Raw genomic sequence first — 17886 nt, 5'->3', positions numbered from 1 at the left:
CTCAATGTCTCCTCCTCTTCCGGTAGACTCAATAACCCATTCCAACTCCTCAAAAGGTTTTCTGTCCAACTTCAAAGAGACATCACTGACCTTCATGGGTAGGTAAGGTCTCCATATGGCCTTGCATGTAATAAGAACTGAGAGCATTGTGTTGAAGTGTTGAACTGAAATCACTGCGAAATCACCACCTCTAACGTCAGGAAGTGGTCCTTCAGAGGAGGATATGCTCTGGCAGATTCTGCCAGGATGTTGAGAATGGGCAATGACATCCAAACAAGCAGCTGAGGCAAGCTGGGAGAGTCTCCCCTGCACTCCTCCTGACCCCAGCCACCCAGAATGCTGGCCCCAAGGAAATCAGATGCTTCCTGTATTTGTCTTGCATTTCCCAGAAGTTTGGGAAGATTATCTCCTATGACCTAGAGGGACCCTTATCTAGGTCTATGGTTGGAGTGGCCCACATGGAAGCAATCATAGGCCTTTAAAAGTAAGAGCCAGAGCAATTACAAACCTCTTTAACATTTGCAAAGTGCTCAACATACATTATTTCACTTGAACTTCATGACAACCTTTGTGAGGGAGATATTACCAACCTTCACTTCTATTTTACAAACAAAGAAACTGAGATTCAGAGGGATTCAGTGACTTGCCCTTCGTTACAAAGCTAATTAAATGTCAAAGGTGGGGTTTAGATTCAGGTCTTCTTCTAGCACTCCATCTACTATCCACCATGTGACTCTCTTCTTTAGAAGTACTGAAGATGATGATATACTAATGGGAGACACAAGTCACAAGAAGATCAGAGATGGGCTGTTGACTTAGACCTGTAGTTCACTTGGCCACATCCAGGGACAGTTTATGGAAAAGCCAATGCTGGACTGGTCCTCTATGCCATCCTTCTCAAAGGTTGGTCATATACTCTAAATATTCCTAAATTCCTTTCCATAATCTCTTATATATTTATCATTCATCCGTTTCATAAGCCTATGATGAACTTACTTATACTTATATATTATTGGCACTTGTCATCATTTCACAGGTGGGGATCTGTAGGGAAATAGCACTAGGAAAGTTCTGAGTTGTTTTATTCTTTGGAGCACTTTGTAATTGTGGCAAGTTAGCATCATCACGTAAAGAGTGGTGTCTTTGTCAGAGTACCATGGTTTGAACAACTAGATTTGCCTTATGTGTTTTTAACCAAGTCAAAGAGGACATAACAATTCTTCCACTCAATTATGGTTTTACTATAAAAATAGAAAAAAGTCAGTTCATCATTATATTTTGAAAGGTGATAGATAATTGGAGTAAGATTTAGAGAAATACAAACTAGGTACAACTAGGTTCCTTTTCCATTTTTCTTTAATTTCTTCATTGCTGAGTCTGATGCTGTTCTATATTTGGCTTAAGTAGAACATAGCTATTCACCCCTATTTAACTCATCCCCAAATTACCTGCAATTTGTCCAGAGTTCTGGAATCTCTGATGAGGTTTGTCCAACTTTCAAAACCCTTCAGTCTTTAGATTCACCTTCCAATTAGTTTAACTAAAGAGCTTACTTTTTCTGACTTCTTCATTTCAGATAATTTAGTATTTAATCCCCTCCTAGCTTTTACCCAGCTTCAAACATTCTTTGAGTTCTATTTCTTCAGAGCTGCAGCTATCTGCTCTTCCGGACACTTTCTCATTTAGTTACTGAAGAAATTCCCCATAGATTTTAGCTGCCTTCTCTTCAGGGGTTTTCCTTGCCAATACACACAGTTTGGAATCATCCAGAAGCAGGAAAAGCTGATAGCCACCCTATTTTCCACACTGGAGCACTGAATTCCTGTAACCATCTTCTTCATTTCAAAAAATACTCCATAGCTACTGGAGCACATCTCTGAACTTTATGTATGAGGTTTACTGATTAATTTTTCTTTGTAGTAATCCTCCTCCCATTAGAAACCACCTCCCATTAGAAAACTCATTAGAAAACCATCAGATCTCTGTCTCTGGTTTTAAAATGTCTGTGTTTGTCTTCCCAGGAAGTCATTAAAAAAAACTTTTAACTAGAAGAGAACCAGGTTACAATAGAGATATAAAGTCATTTTCATATCTAAAGATCCCCTACTTTAATCTTTTTAAAACCACGGTAATATTTGAGCAGCCCCTAGTCAACCCAGGAGCAATAGAAAGACACATGGCTAACTTGAAAAAGCCACAATACATTATTAAGTGCAATGGGGTTTTGGCACATGGCCAGAGGATCTAAGATGGAGGCACCTATATGAGAGATGCCAGGGACCTGATTCTAGGAGAAGACATCCTGAGCTGCCTGCTACATCAGTGGGAGTAGCCTCTTCCCATTGGGTGTCTAGTCAGGACTGACTTCATCTTTAGATCTACCTGGTTGAGTCACAGTTGCTCTCTTTTCCAAGCAGCATCCAGAGGTTAAGGACTCATTCACTCACAGTGGGGGCACTTTGGAATAAGCTGGGCATAGAAGATTTACCCTACCCCTTCCCTTAGGACCTGTGGCCCTGAAAAACTGTCCTCTGGAGTCTCAGGGATTTTTATCTTGTTTTGTTTGTTCTCTTCAGTCCTAATTGTGGAGACTGGAGTCCCCCAAACTGGGAACTCTGGCCACAATAATCTTAGAGTCCACTTAATACCTGGATTCCAGGACAGAGGTTATATAACCAGCCCAGTACAGAAGGCCTAGAAAGCCAGGGTCTTGGGTTTATAGGTCCCCATGGCTGAAGCTCCTGGGTCAAGGATTCTACTCCCCATCTGTAGAACTTAAAAAGACAAGAAAACAAGACAAAAGCTTCAACCCCATTTCCTAGGGTGACAGCACCCAAGGGGAAGGTGGCTCTTTCCCACCCAGATTACTGTCTGGTGTCCCTCTTGTGAGTGAATGAGTCCTTCACTCTGATGCCACCAGAAAGAGAATTAAAGGAAGACCCCAGGCCCCTTCAGCAGCCCCTCTGTGGAGGATCTTAGGAAGGGCATGGACAAAAGTCACACAGGATTAGGAATTATCCATAAGTTACAACCTGTATCACTGAAGGGAAGGCTCATGTCCAGAAGATCTCAAGTTGGTCAAAGGCCAGATACAGACAAAACTCACTCTATTGTAAAAGCTCTTAAGAACAAAGAGTTCCATGGTATTTTTAACCCAACAGTCAACTCCCACTAAGTTCAACTCCACAGACCCAAAAAGAGAAGGGAAATAAGAATTCATATGGCATCTATTATGTGCCAGGTACTGTGCACTTGCTACATTTTATCTCATTTGGACCAAAAGGATCCAAGTTTCCTCACTGGTTTTTACCGTAAAAATTAAGTAATGGAGAGGATGGATTCCTCTCATTCGGGCAGTTTAAATGTGGCTAAATGATCCAAGCACCCATAGAAATTTACCCTTTGTCTCATGCTGCCTCTCTTTTTAAGAAATACTGAAGAATAAGAAGGACTAACAAACTGTAAGAGAAGATCAAAGATCTTAACATTTTAAAGATGATGACTCTAGACCTTTGGATTTTTTCAGAATTTCATAAGCCATGCTATCAGAATAACAAACAGGTCTCTTTAAGGTGAAGAGATGTGCTGTGTTTTGTGGGTCACCACATCTAGAGAATCCAGCATCTGGTGAGTGAGCGATCTATCAATGGCCAATGTCCCCATCCATAAAGAGAGGGACCCTCAGACTACAGAGTCCAGATGCCACCAGGACCATACCAGAAGCCTCTTCAAATGGGTCAGACCTGCCAGAATTTGGGCTGTGCTGGTATGGCCCTCAGGAACTGAGAGGAACTTCCATGTCATGAGGAAGACTTTTGTGGTTGGAAGAATCACATGATTACACTCAAAAGCCGTGTAACTTGGTTTAGCGCTTCCCATTTAATTTATATAATTATTACTTGCCCACAGGTACTTCTGGAGTTTCAACCACATCTTCTTCTTCTGAATCTGTCAGTACTAATTCAGGAAGCTATGGGAGAAGAGGGGAAATAGAAGTAGAGGATAATGACTGATTTGCTGATCAATAATTTAGAAAAAGACAGCTACAGAAGAAAGAATAGATACAATGACTAGAGAAATTTAATATAAAGAATATTTTAAAACCCAGAATTCTGTATAATCATAATGGCCAAAATTGTTCCAAGGCAAAATTTGAGAAAATGTGCCTCATTCCATTTCATTGCAGAGGTGGGGGACTACAGGGTTGGGACACTACATGCACTATCAGATATGGCCCATGTGGTGGTTAGTTTTGCTTGACTGTTGGTTTTTTCTCTTCATTTTTAAAATTTTCCTTACAAGGAACAATGTGCTTGGGAGGAGAAGAATGAAGGATGTACCCAATATGAGTATGAAATGGAAAGTTAATAAGCATTTATAAAGTGCCTCTATGTGCCAGATACTATGCTAAGTACCGGGGATACAAATACAATGGGACTTAGGCATATGCCCAGGTCACATAAGATGAAGGTATCCATGGTGAGGGGGCCTGCTTCAGGGACAATTGGCACAGATATGAACATCTAGCAAAGGCTACCATATGGGTGAGAATAGCCTCTTCCTATGGACTGTGACTTTAAATCTATCTAAGGCACAGCCTTTCTCTTTCAGGTGATATCCAAGGGTGAAGGACTCATTCATTCACACCAGGGTCACGATGCACTAAGCTGGGTGGGGAAAGGGCATCTGCCCTTCCTCTTAGGTCCTACGGTCTTGAGAAATGGGCTTGGGGTGGTGATCTTGTTCTCTTTGCCCCTGTCAGTTCTAGGTGCATGAAAATAATACTCTCAATGGAAAACAGAATCGCATCTCTGAATGCTAGAACTGCAGAAGCAACAGAGAAGGCAAGAAAATGAGCACAGGTTGTTATTAACTGGGAAAAGACATGGAAGGTTGCAACACAAAGTGATTGAGGTACAGGAAGAAATGATATTTTATAAATATAAGAATCATCTGGATTGTAAAAGAAAAAAATATGACCTGAAATAAACTTGACCACTCTATTTTGGGAAATTATACCATCATATTTCCCAGAAACAAAAGACATATTGCGAATCACCAGAATTTCTAGGATGCCAACCAGCGATGAACCCAAATTCAAATAACCCAGGAATGTCATCTACATGACAATGACACAAAAATGATTGTTTCCAAGGGGGAAGATATTCCATATCAAAAATCCCTAATTCTTATTACACAAGATTATTTCTGGACACAATAAAAAAGTAGGAATTTGACCTGCAAAAAGTTGAGATATACAGTTACATACCCAAAGTGACTTCCCTGCAAAGTTAAGCTTTCTTTTCAAGATTTTTATCCATCTTAAAGATACCCAGAGCAAAGAGCTATGACTAGTAAATCTTGTACATGGAGTGAGCAGCATAATTGTCTATGGGATGGTCAGTGTACAGGTGAAGAAAGCCTGGAGACACCAGATTTGCCAGCTGCTCGGGAGGGAAGAAGCAACAACTGATCTCAAGTCATTGAAATTCCTTTGAAAATATCAATGGTCTGTTTCATTAACTTTTCTTTTATCCACTTTCCATTTGTCATTGTCAACATGTTGTTTGAATAATACAGGTTGGAACTGCTTCAAGTATGTGCCATATCTTCTCATTTTTATTCATTCTTCTGATTTAATTTAATTTTTATCTTTTCACTGTTGTGTTTATGGTCAGACTAGATGCAGATGGCTAATTTGGACACATTTTCCCAATAAATATTTCCCTTCTATTGAGATGTTATAAATCTCATTTTTCCTGTGATATTGTTGGGTTCTCATCACGTCCAGCATCTTCCAACTCTGTGAAGAAAGCATTCATGAACAGTGACTGTGGAGCTTGGTATTGTCCACAAGCCTTTTATCCATCTTGACTTTTGCTCCTGAACCTTGTCTTGCCACTTATCTTTGTCACTTTCCCCTGTGCCCACTTTTACATTTGCCACCACATATAAAAGTATATGTTGATTTAATCTGGAGGCTCTTAGAAGATCTTCGTAGGATTTTTCTACTTCTTCATCATCAACAAAAAACATTAGCACACAAGCTGTGGTGATCTCAGCTTATCTGTTGGACAATCTCTCTCATAAGCACTGTGATAAAAGATGACCAGATGTCCTATGACATGACCTTTTGGCTTGTCTTGGGAAGCATGATAAGGACAGCTCTGCCAACTCCCTTCTTCGCTCCTCCAAGGGGAGATTGTGAGGCATCCTTTCCTGAGCTAGAACATCCTTTTCTATTACTTCTGTTTAGAGCAAGAGGCAAAAGAGGGATTAGCCTTGTTCTGCTTGCGCCAACAGTGAAGAACCAGGAGCACAGGATAGAAACTGTAAAGATGTCGATTTAGGCCTGAAGTAAAAAAAAGTCTTCCTAACAATGAGACCAGGCTCAAGTGAAATGGATCACCTCAACAGAAATGGGCTCCCTCTCACTTGGAGACGCGTAGAAAGGAAAACTGTAGTAAGGTGAAGGCCTCAGAAACATAGCTGAAGCTCTGCTGTTACATTCTGGTAGAGAGGGGAAGGACAAAGGACAAGCAAGCACCAGCTGTTTGAGCTGATAATGGAATGAGAAGATGCAAAGGCTGTTTCTCTGGAGATTCATGCACCTGGGAAAAAGGATTCTTGTGATTGCATGTTCTGTGTCACCAGTGTCTGGCATACCATCAGAACTTAATAAGTACCTTTTCCTTCATTTACTCATTAGTGTATTCACATCTTGTTTACATTATGAAAGGGTTTGCTTCCTTTACGTAAAAATTTTGTCCCTACCTGCAACATTTTAAATGTGGATGCTAAGCCATAAATAATCAGCTAGCTTAGACATGAAAATGTATAAAATCTACCCAGTCTCATCTATACCTCAAAACTCTCTGATATTGTAGGTGTGCACAGAATACGGGCTAGATCCATGCACACCCATGAGGTCACTCTGTTGGTCCGGGACACCTATTTCTCAAGTCCCTTCCAACTTGAAATTCAAAGAGGATATCAATATGGCTAGGATTCGGTGACTCCTGTCATACGTTGATATGTTGATCATTATGGAAAATGAGGGCAGCAAGGTAGTACAGGGGATGGAATACAAGGCCTGAAGTCAGAAAGGCCTGGGTTCAAATCCAAACATTTACTAACCGTGCAACCCTGGGAAAGTCACTTAACATCTGTTTGCCTCAATTTCTTCATCTGTAAAATGAGGATCATCATAGCACCTCCCTCCCAGGCCTGTTGGGAGGATCAAATTAGATAATAACTGTAAAGAACTTAGCACATGGCCTGGTACATCATAAGCACTCTATAAATATTAGTTATTGTTATTATTAATATTGAAAATAAATTTGGCTTTGGATTCAGAAGAGTTGGGGTTAAATATTGGCTCTACCCCCTCACTACCTATAGAACCTTGAGCATATCACATAAGCTTAGTTTCCTCATCTATAAAATGAGGGAGTGAGACTAATTGGCCTCTAAGGTGCCTCCCAGCCCTCGATCTCTGGCTCTCTGGTCTCGCATTTAGTGTACACAGAGTTCAACTAATGTTAATAAAGTCTATAAATTGTGATTCTTTGTCTTGGCTCTTTTCTACCACTCTGAGTTTGCCTCTTCGTACAGGAGCATAAAAGGGTCAGATGGGAGGGAGGGCACTCTGCATTTGTGATTCATGGATCTCCATGACTTAAAAATTCATCACTGAGTGGCCAGCTTACTGGTGATAAGGTTCTTGGAACCCAGATATCCAAGCCCTTGGAGCACAGCCACAGTCCTTCACCGGGGCTTTTCTCAAAGTGTTTCCAGCTTGGGAGAACCTGCCTGAATTGGTGCTGTTTGGGCAGAGTCTTTGAAAATCCTGCTTCCCTTGTGGTACTGGGGGAAGACTTTGGTGTTACTGTGTAAACTAATATAAATCTGACATCCAAACCCACAAAGAACTGGCCCAAATTTGTAAATGTACAGTCTATCTTACCCCACCCCAGCCCCATATAATAAGTAAACAAATAATCTGGACAAAAGAAAAAATACAAATTATCAAAAAATTATTCAACTCATGATCAGAAAAACATCATTTCAAGCCACTCTGTGACAGCCCTTTATATTTCAATATTCAAATGGGTCTGTGATCCCATCTATACGGGCATGTGCTCCCAAAATGCAGATTATCCTCCATCCATGTCTGTATAACCTTCAATCAGTCAATCAAGACACTTATTAAGTGTTTACTCTGAGCCAGGCTCTATACTAAGTACTAGGGATACACAAAGAAAAGTAAAAGCAATTCCTGCTCTCAAGGACCTTACATTCAAACCACATAAATAGGTATATACAAATATTTACAGACTAGATATAAGGTAACCTTAGACACCAATAGCTGAGGAAAATGTGAAAGACCTCCTAGGAGGCAGAGGTATAAGTACTATGAACTCCCAGATATCAATCATAAAGAGTCCACACACTAGCAGAGACCTTCCTCTAGTTCTCTCAATATGTCATGGGCACTGATGGAGTCCATGAGCCAACCATCAATCATGCCTCACTCTTGCTTCACAAATGATCCAGCTTGTTTTCCAATGACATATTTCTCTCATGGTCTCCACGACAACCTTCTCCTGCCCAGTTCCTTGTTTGTAACTGGAGCTTGCTTGTGCCCAATATTCCCTTTCCCTCTCCATCCCCCTCTTATGATGTTCAATTTTAATTCTTTAGAAATGTGCTCTATCTCTTAAATAGAGAATAAATTGATGTTAAGGCCATGTGGTTTTTAAATAAATCACTTTTTGATCCATAATTGACTAGATAAAACTATCATCCAAATAGATTTTTTTCTCAAAAAGTCCTAGGAATGGATTGAGGTTATCTAATAAAACTAATGTTATATGATCAGAGATAGACATAAAGTTGGAAAAGACTGTAGTATTAGCCCTCCATTCTTTCAGAGGAGTAAACTGAGGCCCAGAAGATTTAAAAAGCGACCTTACCCAAGGTCACACAGCTAGGAAGTGGCAGAGGTAATATCTGAATGTCAAATTTCCGTGGTCTACTTTCCACACAGTGCCTTGGGCATGGAGGCACCTCTGGCCTTTTATGGCACCAAGCACTGTGGTTCAAAGATGCTTTCATTGACTACAAAGAGCAAAGGGGCTTAGTGGATTTCATGATAAGTAATGTCAAACTGTTGGCATTTCATGAGCATGATCAATACTGTCAATCTATAATCCTGGCTTTTGGCTTTTTCTACTGTGAATATAATCAAATGCAACTTCGAAAAACTTCCCCCAAAGAAAGATACTTATTATTCCTTTGGCCAAGTAGTCTCCCCCTCACTTCAAGTAACAAATTACTTACTCATTGACTCAATGGTTTTGTTCAACTGCAGACAAAATGATAGGTAAATGCTACTAATCACGAACTGTGGACAAAAAAAGAAGCTATGGGAAAGACTTGGGGAGAAGGCCTATGTCCAGAATGAGAGGTGGGCAGCCATCATAGCTGTAGCTTGGGTAGAGTGACCAGAGGTTTGTCCTCAGCTGACAAATTAGGGGGGTACCAACAGTACTTATGCTTCTTCAACAACAGAACGTGGGACCTAGTCAGCGACAATCATTAGTTAAACTAGGAAGCTGCCAGATGGAGTGAGCTTGTCCCCTACATGACTCTGCTTCTTCCTTCCCCAAGATGGTCTCCATATCCCACCTGCCACCACTGAAGGCACATCACTTGCCCCAGGAACAGTTCAGAGTACTTCAGAGCAAACATCCTTAGGCAGAGTTATGCGTTCTTGTGCTCCCATTCTCTATTAGAAAAGCAAGATAAGATTTCCATGGCATTGGAGCAGTCCTTTAAGGAGGACATATGGGAAACATGGACAAGGATGGCACAGAATGAGGAGTGCAGGGGGTATCATCTTTGTTTCCTGAGTCCCTCAGTTGGAAGCATCTTCCCCGTCGAGGTTACCTTGGGTCTGTTTTTTACATGTCTTGTTTATACCTACAAATGGGCATATTGTCTCCCCTGTTAGAATGTAAACCCTTTATGGGCAGGTACTGTTTAATTCTTGTATATGTATCCTCAGTGCCTGGCACACAAAAGGCGCCTATTAAGTGATTGTTGAGTGATGGACCACATTAGTAGAGCATGTTCACATTGGCATCTCAATATCTCATAGTCTCAAAATGTCACAAGTAGAAAGCAAGTTGTTTCTATAAATTACCACTGGGCGGATCATTTCTCCTGCTAAAATTTTCTTTTCATCTTCTATTAGTCGAGTCACTTTAGCATTTAACAATGGTGCATTTGCTCCTTTGACCATTGATATAATTCTGCCATTCTGAAAGACAAGAGGAAAAAGAAAATCCTATTCTCAGTGTAATTTCATGGCCAGTTTTTCAATTGTAATTCTCTTTTATCAAAATCTTTTTTCGCTATTACAATTTGTTTTTGTAAAGTAAGCTATTAGATTATGATCACTAATAAAACATAACCCACTCCTCTCAGCAGAGACATAGGAAATCACTATAGCAAAATGTTCACAGATCTCATCACTGTGTGAGCTGTTTTTTTTTTCCTTAAATGTCTCTCATTGTTAACAAGAAAGCATTCAGTTTAAAGATCAGAAGAAGAGAACATTTTCAAAACTAACTGTGCTATAAAACCGAAAGATATTAATGAAATCTATTTTGACAAAACCGATCTAACTGTCAATACTTCATGAAACAGACCCTCAATGCCATGAAGGCTTTCCTCCTTTATCTCACCGTACACGTGGTGGAAATGCCTTTCTGGACTTTTAGTCTCATTTGGAATACTGGAAGAATCTTCACTCCAATTTAAAAAGTTATCAATAAAATGCTAACTATGTGCAAGACACAGAGCCAGGTGCTAGAAATAGAATGTCAAAAACAAAATCATCCCCACCACTAAGGAGTTTGTATCTATTGGGAGGGAATAAAGAATTATACCGAGTACACAGATAATTAAACAGGAGGTTATAATCTGAGATTACACTGAGGACTGATGACCCAGGTCAGGGTGAGGGGGATCCACGGGAAGAAAATAGAAAAAGCTTCACAAAGGAGATGGAATCTAAATTGAGTCTTGAAGGTGGTACCTAAATTGAGCTTTCAAAGAAAAAAGCACTGAGAAGTTAAATTGAGGAAAGGATACACTCCATGTGTGTACTACAAGTCAAGTTCAGGCAAGACCTTGTAGTCGGTGGTCCAGAATGCCTCTGAGGGAGAGCAGGACCAAATTCAGTGTGAGTGGTAGGTGGGAGCAGTGTAGACCAAGACTATCAAACTCATGGCGGCTGCTCCCCCTGCCTCTTGCTTTATGTGGCTTGTCTCCCCCACTTTTGGGTGTTCTCAGCCTCCTTTCCCACAGTGTACTAGGAATTTGTTAAAGTTCAGCCCCAACAGACTGGACCTGCAGACAGGGCAAACTCCTCAGGGGTCATGTAAGAGGAATGCTAGGGGGATTTCTGCCTGGCCAACTGGCATTCACAGTGTCCTTTGCAACATCAAGCCAGCGCTGCATAAGAAAAAAGTGATGGGTTCCAACAGTTGTCTTCACTATATGAATTAACTTTACTATGTTTATGTATTGGTTGCTAAAATCCAAATCCTAATATCCTGGAATTTCTTAACTTTTTTTAACCATCTCAGTAGGGGATGAAGGGGACACAAAGGAAAGAGTCAAGCATGAATCTGAGATTGTAAATCCAGGTTCCTGCCCTCAACTGAAATGGGGAAGTTTGGAAGAATGGAACAAAGTCTCAGAACTTCAGGTAGTACCAGACTAGGGTTAGGGATGTGGACTCTACTATCTGGCTAAGTTGGTGCATTCTCTCTGGCCTAGATGTCCCCAGAAACACTATTTCATCAGGAAATATCTCCAATTTTCCTGAGAAAATAAGATTATTCTCCATGAGATGCCCTTTTCTTCTCACCTTCTCTTCATCCAAAAACTCCTTAAACTGATTCTCTCTTCCTTTACCCAGTCTCTAACAATAAGGTCTCCCTACTTCCCACTGAGGCCAATATGTGCCTTTGATTCCTATTCCATCTCATGTTCTCTAACAAATCCCTCTCCCTACTGCCACCCCCTCCCCCAATCTTCAAATACTCCCTCTTTACTGACTCCTTGTCTTCTACCTTCAGATGGGGCCAGGTCTTCACTACCCTTAAAAACAAATGAAACAAAAACCCTTCACTAGATCCTACCATGCCTTAAGGCAATCATGCCATATCTCTCCCTTTCTCAGCCAAACTCCTAGGAAAGGCCTTCAACATAAACTGCCACCACTTCCTCTCTTCTCACTCCCTCTTGATCCTCTGGCTTCTATTCTCTGAACTGAAACTTCTCTCCCTGTGGTTAACAACCACCTCTTTATTGCCAAGCTTGATGGTTCTCGACTCTCTCGGCCTCATTTCTGACTGTGACACCTTCTCTGAGTTTTCAGGAATGGATGATGAGCCTACAGAGTTTATCTGATTGATCACAGCTTTTCAGTGTTCTTGGCAGGCTTGTTCTTGATATCACACCTTAGAATTGGGAGTGTTGTCCAAGACTCTGTCCTAGATCCTCCTCCTCCTCTCTCTCTCTCTCTCTCTTACATCATTGGCTCCCATGTTTTTAATTATCATCCCTATCCAGATTACTTAAAAATCTACATATCCATCCTCAATTTGTCCTCTAAGCTGCAATCGCACAATAGCAGCTGCCTATTGGATATTTAAACTAGATGTTCCAAAGTCGTCACAAACTCAACGTGTCCAAAACACGACTAGTTACTCCCTCCCATCAAACCTTCTAGTATTCCAGATTCTCCTATTCCTACTGAAAGTACCACCATCCTTACAGTCTCCCAGGTTCCCAACTCACCCCACAGATCCAGTCACTCTCCAAATCTTGCCATTTCTACTCCCATCTCTCTTATCCTACCATGGCTGTCCTCATATATGGCCATATCTCATTCTCATGCCCTCTCATCTAAACCATTGCAAAAGCTTTTGAATTGGTCTCCCTGCCTTAAGCCCCTTGGTCCCAATCCATCCTCCACACAGCAGCCAAAGTGACTTTTCCTGAGTGCGCATCTGATCGTGTCACTCCCTTACTCAATAAACTCCAGGATAAAAATAACAAGTCTCTTTTGCTTTTAGCCTGACCCTGACCTAGCTTTCCAGGCTCATTATACATGACTTCCCTTCCCACCTTCTGTAATCCATCCACAGGCACTTTCTCCCTCAAACAGCACTCCATCCTCCACCTGAATGCCTTGGCCATCTCCATGCCTCGAATGCATTCCCTCCTCCCCTCTGGCTCCTAGAACCTTCCCCACCATTTCCAAACCATGTCACATATATTCTGACCATCTTTCTCATCCTTCTGCTGCCGAAACAGACTCTGTCCCTGGGACTTTGAAAGATGAGACTTTGCATTTTACTCCCCAGAACCAGGCTAAACACACCACTTCCTGGCCATTCCCAACCACAGCCCCTGAGCTCTGGCTGCCCCCTTCCTATTTCTTCTTTATGTCTTGCCTCCCCCCCCCTTAGAATGGAAGCTGTTTGAGGGCAGGGCCTGGCCTGCTTGTTTATATTTCTATACCCAGCACTTACCACAGTGCCCGGCACAGAGTCAGTGCTTCCTAAATGCTTTTTTGTTCATTCAAACTCACAGAATCTCTCTTCCTTTAAGATTGAATTTAAGCACCAGCTCTACATGAAGCCTTTCTTGATCCAACCCACATCCCTTCCCTTTCAAACTACTTCATATTTAACTAGTTTGTATTTACTTCCATTTATTCATTTTATATCAATGTTATATGTATTTGTATGTGTACTAATGGTCTCCCCCATTTGCCATGAGCAGGGAATGTTTCATTCTGTGTATTTGCATCCCCAGCATCCAGCCCAGTGCCTGGCCCAGAGCAAGCACATCTGGTTTGCTGACATTGAACACTGACCTCCTAAGATTTCAAACCAAATATGAAGCATTCTGGACCTCGATGGAAAATCTTGGCCCCAAAGGAGAGATGAAAAATACATGCCTCATTCTCTTCTGTGCATTGGTGGAGCAGGGAAAGCTGGGGGCTGCAGGTTGGAAGCTCTGCATGTACCGTCAAACTCAGTGATCTGTTGGTAAGTTTTGCTGAACTGCTTCCCCTCCCCTTTTTTATTCTTAGCTATATGGGATGGCTCACCGGGTAGTAGAGGGGCAAGGGATGGATTCAGCAGTGCAGGTGATATGAAAACAAGTTTTCAATAGTGATTTTCTTTAATGAAGTATTGTGGAAACATTATGACATTGTTCCTTTCTCAGGTTTATAGTCCTTTGTGTACTTTTGAGGGCTTCTATAATCTGGCTATATCAGAGCTGTCCACACTTTCCCTCTGCAAATGACAATAATTTACCCTGAGCTCTAGACAAGTCAGTCATATGACAACTGACCTCACTGAGATGTCCAACATCATAGAAATTACAGGGAAACTGATGCCAACTTAACATGAAGGGAGTTCCTAACAAGTAAAAGGTTTCCAAAAGTGCAACGGATGACCACAGTGGTGCGGTGTTCACCAACATGGCAAGGCATCAAGCATGAAAGACAGTTGGATGGCTACTTGCTAGCGATGTTTTAGAAGGGATTTTCATTCAACTGCTTGGTCCGTGTGATTCCCCCCAATTTGTAGGCTTTCAGGATTCTATGGAATGTGTATTGAGCCCCTAACTACTGGTGGGGCGCTGCATGTTGGGCAAAGGCACACGTGTTCTCTGGCCTCAAGGAGCTTACAGACTAGTGGATATTGTGCTGGGTAGAACACGGACAGTCCTCGTTACCAATGAGTTCAGCCATCGTCTTTCGGGCTGCGTTTCCAATTTCTCCCGGGAGTTTGAACTAGACGATACAACAGCGCGCACGAGGGTGATACTTACAAGGCTGAAGAGGAAAACGGGCTCACATTTATCTCTGAACGGCTGCAGGGTCGCCAGGCTGTCTGCTTCTGCCTGAAACCAAAGCAAGCATTTTATACAGGCCAGCGTGTGCACGTCAGGGTCAAAACTACATAAAATTGGCTTCTGTATTCATTTAGAACAGCGGAGAGAGCGCTCAATGCTGAGGACGTCAATCAGCGGCTCCGAGCCTCAGTTTCCTCAGATGCAAAATGAGGACAATAAGAGCATGTGCCTGACAGGGTCACCTGGTAGAAGACACGGACTGGGTCACACGCATGTAGAGAAACACAGACACATGCGGCACAGCTACACCGCTCTGTAAAGCACGAAGGGCCGTACATACAGGGAAACGTGTGTAGATTCACAGACATAGAAACGTGTTTATTTGGACAGCCTAGCATCTGTGTTTTTGTGTTGGAGCGGCCTGTTATATATAATTACTTATGTGGCTGTGTATATATTACATATTATTATAGATAGATACATAGATAGCAATGAGATATGTATATACATATATTTCCTTAGAAGAATTAATTTCCTTAAGGAAATAATTATATGAATTTACTCCCATAGAGACAGAGGGAGCTAAAGATTGGCTGTCTAAATAAAAGTGAACGTATATAGTTTGGCGTAGGCGTGTGTGTGTGTGTGTGTGTGTGTGTGTGTGTGTCCTTGGCTTGACTTTCATGTAGGCTGAGATCAGAATCCAAGTTACAGATATATAGGTATCAATAGCTGCGTGGTTGGTCTCTAGGATTGCTTCCAGCTCCAGCTCTTCAAGTCTCCGATCTTTCATTTCATTGATGAGGGGTAAATCCTGAGGTAGAAATTCCCTCCTCCAAAGAGGGTCAACACCTTATCTGTAACTTACAACCTCAGAGAGTTGCCTGGGGCGCTGAGGGGTGACTAGTCCTTTTCCATACGGCTAGTAAATGTTATAGGGAGGACTTGACCCCAACCGTTCTTGATTCCAAAGCCACTCTGGTCATGCCATGCTGCTTTTTCCTTTGCAGGTAGCAGGTGTTCAGTGGATAAAGTGAGGTGGGTGTTATCAGTCTTTCTAGTTGGTCACTTAGGAGAGAGAGAGAGAGAGAGAGAGAGAGAGAGAGAGAGAGAGAGAGAGAGAGAGATTAGGAGGGAGGGAGGGGTGGAGAGAGAGAGGGTGAGGGAGGGGGAGAGAGAGAGAGAGAGAGAGAGAGAGATTAGGAGGGAGGGAGGGAGGGAGAGAGAGAGGGAGAGGGAGAGGGAGAGAGAGAGAGAGAGAGAGAGAGAGAGAGAGGGAGAGAGAGAGAGCCAGGCAGAGAGAGAGCGAGCCAGGGAGAGAGAGCCAGAGGGAGAGAAAGACAGCGAGACAGAGAGAGAGAAGGAAAGAGAGGGGAGAGACAGAGAGAGAGAGAAAGAAAGAGAGGAGAGAGAGAGAAAGAGGGAGGGAGAGAGAGAGAGAGAGAGAGAGAGAGAGCCAGGGAGAGAGAGAGCCAGGGAGAGAGAGAGAGAGAGACAGCGAGACAGAGAGAGAGAAAGAAAGAGAGGGGAGAGACAGAGAGAGAGAGAAAGAAAGAGAGGGGAGAGACAGAGAGAGAGAGAAAGAAAGAGAGAGAGAGAGAGAGAGAGAGAGAGAGAGAGAGAGAATGTATCAACAATCCCCTCCACACCATCTCCAGACTTAATATGCAGCAAAAGTAAATGGTGTTGAAGAGTGTTGGTCATAAGAAGCCTCCCCAGATCTAACCAGGCTGGTCCTTGGGGAACATACACTTGATGCATCTCTTTCCCTGCCCTCATAGTAGGGTTCAGCATAGCTGAAGCTCTGTGGGCATTATTTTTTGAGAACCCAAGAATTCGAGAGTTGGAACAAAAACCAAGCCTCATGCTGAGTGGAGTTGATTATAGGACTTCTTGGACAACATACAAACAAATGAATGCATCTAATCACGCAGGTAAGATACAAAAGACATGCACACACTCACTGCCATGGGCTGATTTGCCAAACTTGATCTAACCTGGAGGAAATGAGTTTACATATGCAAATTCTCCCCAGATGGCATAGCTCACACTCTTGCTGACCTCATGGTTCTCTCTCTTTCTAGGCTGAGAAAAGACCACAATTCCCGGAGTCCTTTGCTTTAGCTCACTGTGCTGGGCAGCCAAGACAAGCCTTTCTCTGAATGACAGTCATGGCAGAATTTCTTTTGACTTACTGGATGCACTCATGGATATGCATCAGCAGGGCCACCCTAGGTTGTGCAGACCCCAGTAAATGTTTTTTGCAAGGGTGTAACCAGAATGGACTTTGTTTTCTTTGAATGACTCAGCTTACCTCATTGAGCTTCCCTGGACACTGGGGCTTGCTCTTCCGGGGCAGGAAGCCCAGCGACCATGCCAGGAATCAGAGAACTTCCTGTGTGATGAGTCATGGGGCTGGCTGAGGGGAGGTGTGTTAACCTGGTCTATGCTAGGGGGAGGGGCCAAGTCAAGAACCAATTGGCCCTGGTCATTCAGGCGGTGCTTGATGATGTCAAAAACTCTATAAGAGGGGAGAGGACAGCTTGAAGATCCTCCTTTCCTTTTCCGGTTGGAGCCAGAGACGCCTACAGCCGAAGCTGAGCTGCCGGTAGCAGAGCTGACTGGAGGCCAGTGGGTAATCTTCTTACCGTAGAGGGCAAGCATGTATACAATTTTGCCTTATACCATCTCGCTTCTTTGTGGCCTCCTGGTTACCCTTGTGAGGCGGACTTATTGGGCCTGGAAGCTTTTGATGAAAATATCAAAATGGGGAAGCTGGTTTGTGGTAGGCGTCTCTGGCTCCAACCGGAAAAGGAAAAGGAGATTTTCAAGCTGTCCTCTCCCCTCTTATAGAGTTTTTGACATCATCAAGCACCGCCTGAATGACCAGGGCCAATTGGTTCTTGACTTGGCCCCTCCCCCAGCATAGACCAG

At 42.6% G+C, this 17886-nt stretch overlaps 1 protein-coding gene across 2 annotated transcripts in view; it reads right to left on the bottom strand.

Moving 5' to 3' along the window:
- NME8 (NME/NM23 family member 8) overlaps positions 1–17886 on the bottom strand; it is a 69300-nt gene that overhangs the window by 39287 nt on the left and 12127 nt on the right. For both annotated transcript variants that reach the window (XM_036737399.1, XM_036737400.1), the window contains exons 5-7: positions 14929–15000; positions 10208–10324; positions 3904–3970 (exon numbers count right to left, since the gene is read on the bottom strand). In XM_036737399.1, coding sequence (XP_036593294.1) covers positions 3904–3970; positions 10208–10324; positions 14929–15000 — 256 coding nt within the window. The remainder of the gene's footprint in view (positions 1–3903; positions 3971–10207; positions 10325–14928; positions 15001–17886) is intronic.

Source organism: Trichosurus vulpecula, chromosome 9 (genome assembly GCF_011100635.1).
Source record: "Trichosurus vulpecula isolate mTriVul1 chromosome 9, mTriVul1.pri, whole genome shotgun sequence".
NCBI classification, from domain to species: Eukaryota; Metazoa; Chordata; class Mammalia; order Diprotodontia; family Phalangeridae; genus Trichosurus; species Trichosurus vulpecula.
This window is presented reverse-complemented; position numbering and strand designations above follow the sequence as displayed.